Source organism: Pterocles gutturalis, unplaced genomic scaffold (genome assembly GCF_000699245.1).
Source record: "Pterocles gutturalis isolate BGI_N339 unplaced genomic scaffold, ASM69924v1 scaffold2632, whole genome shotgun sequence".
Lineage (NCBI taxonomy): Eukaryota > Metazoa > Chordata > Aves > Pterocliformes > Pteroclidae > Pterocles > Pterocles gutturalis.
Window position 1 is genome coordinate 25,942 of NW_010114984.1, and position 6,767 is coordinate 32,708.

At 47.3% G+C, this 6,767-nt stretch overlaps 1 protein-coding gene across 1 annotated transcript; it reads right to left on the reverse strand.

Annotated features, from left to right (window-relative positions):
* Positions 1-3,738: 3,738 nt before the first annotated feature.
* On the reverse strand, positions 3,739-6,239 carry ZC2HC1C (zinc finger, C2HC-type containing 1C; the record flags this gene model as incomplete). Its single annotated transcript, XM_010074990.1, has 3 exons — positions 3,739-3,886; positions 4,131-4,387; positions 5,065-6,239. Coding segments are annotated over 3 exons (1,580 nt in total), but the record flags the coding sequence as incomplete, so codon positions are not given.
* Between the last annotated feature and the right edge of the window lie 528 nt (positions 6,240-6,767).

A 6,767-nucleotide genomic window follows, 5' to 3' on the forward strand; every position in this document is an offset into this window, starting at 1 on the left:
TGTTCCCCTCTGCTCGGGGGCAGAGGGGGCAGAGAATGTCTCATTCTGGAGGGAGTGGAGATCTTCCTGTTAGGGAGATAATGGTAGACAGCATGTCCCTGGACTCGAGGCGCAGCTAATGGCCATGTGGCTGTGTCCAGTGGCCTGTATACAGAGTTTAAAGGCTTTATTCTGGGTGCCTAGAGCTTTCCAACTTCCAGGCAATGCACCAAGAAGAGTGAATCAGGTGTCGTTTCAATAGCAGTTGCGGGGACTGTCTGAGATGGGATCCCTGGTCCTCAGTTTCAGACCATCTGCTTCCCAACCAGATGACAAGTGTCTGGGCCTCAGACTGAGTCACCTATTTCTTACTCCAGCTGTTCAACTTGGTTTGGGTGATAGAGCTTCTGGCTTCTTGGCATAAGCCCATAGCTGCTCCCTGCTTGGCTTCTGTTCTGCTCAGCCCCTGGTGCCCACGTTCTGTGTGGGTGTGGGAAGAATCAGTGTTTTTCCACTCAAGTGTTTTGATGAAGCTGGAATGTAGTTTCCTACCCAGAATAGGTCATTAATGCCATGGTTACAGGATGTAGCCTTCCCCGATGACCATGAATGATCAAGTCTCTCTGTCCAGAATTCACCTTCTTTCTAGAAGCTTTCCCAGGAAAATTGGAGATGGGAAGAGGCATGGTCTGACGCTCCAGATTTCCTCATTTCTTGTTAGAGAATGAGGTTAATTTTATTCCCCTTAAATTTATTAGCAAACTGACTTTGAGCTAAGCTTTTGGGATTGGTAGGATCCCTGGGAGCAGCTAGCCTCCCTTGCCTTACATGAAGCCTCTAAGGAGTCCTGAGTCTCTCTCACCTTTGGTGTGAGAGTGGGGTTATGATTTCATTAGGCTTAAATCATCCCCATCAATGGCATGTCACTAGAATTGCCTTAGGACTATTGGAGTTGGATATCCTGTCACCTCTCCTAGACTTCTTTTGAGAGACTGTTCTGGGGGAGCCAGCGTTCCCCATTTGTCTCTAGAGGTGGATGCCAAACCATCCTGCTTGTAACTTGTGCTACTTAAATACTTCTTTGGTGCCTATTGCTAGTATCTTGGAGCTGAATTAAGTGCAGTCTCTCCAGTGCAGTGTCCAGAGCAAGGATCGTACCTGCGTGCCTGTCTATCGTTACTGAAGGAAGGGCAGGAGGACAGCCCTCCTGGGAGGTGGTGAGCGTCGGGCACCCTGGTGTCACCACATCAGTTGGTTGCCCTTGTGACTCTGCTCTCTCCCCGATGTGCGTTGGAGCCAGTTCTCAGGTTAGGGTCCCAGCTTGAGGGTTGTTGTTGCAGTTGGAAACGATTGAGTTGGTCACGTTGCGGCAGTGCCTTTGAGGAGTGAAGAGTTGAGCCTGAGCCATGTCCAATAAGCAAGCACCAAGCTGATGGGAGTCGCTCTCCTGCAGTGCACTGCTATCCTCATTTCTCAATGCTCTGCAGTTGGGAAGCTAGGTGCACAGACTGGATTCCCTTTGGATCTAGTGGAGGATTAGGGTCCCTGACAGAGGATGCCCTGTACTCCACAATCTCATATGTGCCTTAGAGGATTCACGCTATCCAGGTTGTGCCTGTTACAGACCACAGATTTCACACCAGCCAGCTATGCAACCAACAAAGCAGTTTAAAGCCAGCACCTTCGTCTTGGGCTGAAAATGGAAGGGCAAGTGGGCAGAAGTGCCTTTGAGCAGTTTCAAACCTTTTTTACTTCTCCCCTTCTTGCAGTGCTAGCTCCGTATGTGTTCGTCTCCTGCTAGTATTGCTACTGAGTTGTTATAGTGGAACACAACTTATGCCTGCTCTGACACTCTGGCTGAAAACTAGTTTGTCATTGTCTTTTTTTGAAAGGTTAAAGGGTGGAGTGGTTTGGAGTTTCTGTTTAAATAAATGTTTAAACTCATTCTCCTGTGTTCCGAGTCTTTTTTTTTTTTTCACTGAGAGGAAAGGGAAATATGCACATAGTCAGCTAGCTTCATGGCATTCTGTTGTTTGATTTTTTTTTTTTGCTTATAGAAAGAGGGCCAAGGGGCTTGCAGGTTCTTTGCTACAGGAAAAAAATGTCAGGTTCTGTGTCCCTTCACTAAAAAAAGACCCAACAAGCAACAAAACAACTTTTCTCTTGCTGCTGCATCTCCTCCTAGTGACGTCAGGGGGCTTTTGTGTGTGTGTGTTTATTTCAACAGTCTGAGTGCCAAGTGGGAAATGAGTAATGGGAAGAGAGAGGCTCAAAGAGAAGAAGTACCTGTTTCTCTCAGAACAACTTCTACTGAGCATTAAGGCCTTGAGAAGCAAGAACCTGCCTGACGCCTGCTCGGCCAACTGTTCCTGCACACTGTTTAATGCCTGTCACTTCTAACTCTTTATTAGGGTTTTTAGTAAACAGTGAAATGTCTTGAGACGCAGAGCTGGGTTAAAGACTTAAAATTGACCAGAGATTTGGATACTGAAAATGCAGCATGTCTCTGAGAGGGGAATTGTGCTGCAGTAGAAGAGGAAGCTGAGCTGGCGTCAGTAACATGGCCTGAGTAGTGCCAGGGTAACTGTAACCACGACAGCAAAGCAGCAGGGTAAATCTTGGTGCTGATGCTTTGGTTAAACTGTTAGTAATTAAATCAGTTATCAGAGACTTTCTGGATACTGCTCTCTGTCTTGACCTAAAACAGTAGCTCACCAGAAGGTGAACTGCCCATGGTTAGTTCCGAAACAAAGATGACAAATGAAGCCTGGTGATTTAATTTAAATAACTTTTATCTACAGTTTCAATCTCAGCATTAGCCGTTTGCCTGTCACTTAAGAGCAGTCCCCAACAGATGGGTTTATCTTACAGTATCAAAAGCTTTTCTGTGTGTATCTACCCCAGTCACTGCACTCTGCTGACTTTTAGGGTCCACTAAACCCAGTCAGTAAAACACAGTGCAAAGGGAAGGGAGTTAATACGACAAGACAGAAAGTGGTTCTGAATTTCTGAACTACTCTTTGTTTAATTCAGTTACACCTTTCATTAATGCAAGGAAGCTGGCATAAAGCTTCCAGTTTACCCCTTTCCTATCTCTTGTCACCTCTTGCTATCCTGTATTTCAAAGCTCTGAAGTTAGAGCATTGGTTTTGCTTCTCTGATCAATTTGGCTATAGCAAATTATTTTCCCTTGTTTCAAGTCTGTTTTTTCTCTCCTCTTTAGGTTTGTATACTCTTATACCTGGCTGGCACAGTGCAGCACTGACTCTTTCTGGGACCTTCATGCTTTTCTAGGGTGTGCCAAGGAATTATTTCTGCCCACGTATCTACAGGGCAGAAGTTCTCAATCTTCTTTCAGGAGTCAGGTCCACCCATTGAAGGATGGAGTGGTTTTTCATATTCAGCTTCTGACTAGGTCCAGTTTAATCTAGTCACTTCTTTTCTTTTTCTAGGTTTCCATGAGCTGCTGCTACATAACTGAAGGACTTCCAAAAGGAACTGCTAAAATTTTTTTTGTTCTTTATGTACTTCCTCTTGCACCTTTCTCATACAAAGAGTCATTCTTACTCTGAGAACACAAACCACTCTTGACACCATTTAAAACAACTTTTATATAACAGAACTAGTGTAATATATTAAAAACAGAATCTGGAAAAATAACTGACTTAGAAATGTGCAGGAACTGTCACCAGTTATAAGCAGATGATTCTCTAAAAGGGTCTGTAAGACACCTCTTTCCCCCCAAAACAGTGTCCCCCTTTAACGATTCTGAAGAACAGCCCCTTTCGCATGGCTGGTTTGCTCCTTGCTGCTGTCCTGCTGACAGCCTGTAGCAACAGCCTTTCTTCTCTGCTCAGCTGGCTGAACAGTGGCAGCCTCACATCTACACCCAGACTCCATGTTGAGTCTGGATGGGAGAAGCAGCCCCCAGAGGGGCATCCCTCATGGGGTGAGCCAGGGCACAGGTCAAAGTACACAGGTTGTAGTATTCTGTTTATATGTCCTGAGCTGTTCTCTTGCTGTATGTACAAGCTCAACACTTGCAGACAGTGTTGATGCTAGGGAAAGCACAAGTGTCTGTTCTGGAAACCTGGCAGAAAACAAGCAGGGAATTGCAGTGGAGGAACAGCTGGATGCCACCTCAGCAATGCCTCCTCTGCAGTGGGGGTAAGGTCCTACTCTTGATGTATTTGCATTTAGGAATATGTCTCTCAGCTACTTGGGGAGCAAATCGGCGTTTGCAGTAGGGGCAGGGAACATAGTCTGGGTTTTCGATGGGAGGCAAGGGAAGCAGGGCAGATGCCTTCCCTCCCTTGGAGAGGACTTGCTGGATCTGGCGGGCCTGGCGCAGGGTTTGAATCAAAACTTCATGCTTCTGTTTCCAGTTGTTCTTTCTGGGTGGCTTATTCTGCAGAAGGGAAAGGCAGAGCAGATGGCACAACTGTCAGTCTCCATTCTCAAACTTAAGCTCAGGGTCCAACTGAGGTCACCCATCTGTGGGGATTCCCTGGGTTGATGTAAAACCACCCCTGGGAAGCTGAGTCCCACAAGGGGGATCAGAAATACCAGCACCAAGGAGCATTTGAAAGAAATACTGATGGGGACGTCAATACTTAGCAAGACTTTGAGAACAACCAGAAAAGCAAGCAATAAGGCCAAGGAACTGGAGTGTGTTGCTATAGTTGCTTTGTGGAAACAAAGCTGCATATTTCCACTGCCTTTGTTTTAATAGCTGGGATTTTCAGTCAGTTGCCTGCAGCCCCTGATGTCACAGAGCTGTACTGCAGCAGACCCAGTCTGCATCCTGGGCACCCGGACTACAGCAAGGAGTGAGCTTTCTCCAGGAGTACACTCCTTGACGCATTACAAAGACAAGTCAGTTAGGATGCCCGCCCCCATCTATTAGATTTTAAATGGATCTATTTATCCATTTGGCAAGAACCTTTCAGAGGCAAAGGTTTGTAAGGGATTGTACCCCTTAGCCCCATGTACGAGTGAAGGTGCCCGCATCTCAGTCAGATGTCAAAGTGGAAGGAATGTGAGCAGTAGATGTGGATCAAGGGAGGCAAAGGGACTACACATTACCTCAGGCTCCTCTGAGCTCTTCCACTGCTGATACTGTTCCAGTTCTGTTCCCCTAACTCTGGCCTTTCTGGAATCAAACACTTTCCTCTGGGAGCCTTGGCTCTTGCTGCAAATACTCATGTGCTTCTCAAGCCTGGCGCAGAGAAACTTACGTCCGCAGAAGCTGCACTGTGTGAGCTTCCCCTGCTCCATGGCGCTGTCAGCCTGCATGTGCAGCACCTCTGTGGACAAGTGGTCACCAGAACCTCGGTCAGAGAGAGAAGGTCTATGCTTTGGAGCCAGCTCTGAACAAGAGGCTAAATGCCCCATGGGTATGTGGTCTCGAATTTTGCTGTTGCTGGCCGCCAGCTGCTCCTTCTTGAGTTTCCCCATAGAGAGCTCTTGGGGGTGGAGGCTGGTGCCAAACTTGGGGATAGTGGCCTCTGCAGACTGCGCCCCACTGAGGACTCCATCACCTGGCATGACTGCAATTCTGGGAGTTTTCTCTTCAGGGTCTCTTGCAGCCTTTTGCTCATGGGTCCTTTCCACTTCTCTGTCTCTTCTCTCCTCTACCTTGACAAGCTCCTTCTCTCTTTGAATCCTCTTAAGCACCTCCTTTGTTCTCTCCAGCTTCTCTCTGAGGAGGGCCTTCTTCTTTTGAATTTCCTTCTCCAGGTTCTGTCCATCTGCCTCCAACTTTAGGATGTAGTCCATCTCTCTCCTGTGTGGATAGGAGGCTGACTGCTTAGGTTCTGCTGTCCCAGGAGAGAGCACTGCAGCTAGCTGAGTCATTCCTCCTGGAGGCTTCCCTTTGCTCATTAAGCTAGGCCTATGATTTTGAGCTTCCTCCGTGTATGGGGAATTTCCAAGATGTGCTCTGTTGAGCGCTGGAACACTCATGTCCTTGTGGTGAAAAATTGGTTTCAGGGGATATGCACGGTCCACTCCTTTCCGTCTGACTACTGATTTAGTTGTCAGAGTCTGTATGTGGCTAGTGGGATACTTGCTCTGCAGTCCAGCTGAACTGCGCCTGCAGATGTGTTGACTGCTTTCTGGAGAAAGACAATATGAATAGCTTTGGCTCTTTTGGCCATAGACATCCTTTAAACTTTCCTGTTTGACAGGTACGCGTTCATGCTGAAAGTTGTTCTTCTGGTGTTCTAGCTGGGAACCATGAACAGGCTTAGTAGCTGCCACTGCAGAATCCACCGGTAGAAACACAGTGATTAAGTGCCTGAGAAAGAGCCTGAGGTTAGAAGCAAAGACATCCCATGCTATCTTATCCAAAACTGGACAAATTTTCTCCTAACAGTCTACACCTGGAGGCCACAATGAGAGACTATAATAAATTTTAGCAAAGGTTTTGTAACTTTTCTGGCTTCTAGAAACCTTTACATTCCTTCCATCTAGGGAGCTTCCACGCTGCCTCTTCCAGCCCCAGTCATTTATGCAGCCAGAAATAAGATATGCTTTGATTTTGCTCTCTGTCTGAGCCCTGCCTTGTAGCAGCAGAAATACACTGTGCTGCCAGGGATATTGCTAAGACTCCCCCAGGGTGTTTCCCATAATGTGTCCCTTCAGTTTTGGCACCGTAGATCCAGTGTGGCACACGGGTCTGACACACAGATGACCTGTAAAGCTCGGTACAACCTTTCCCTGTCTCGTTCTGCCAGATCCCCGCGGTGTGCCAGGTGCCCAGGCCGCAGGCCGGCCCCGCGGCAGGG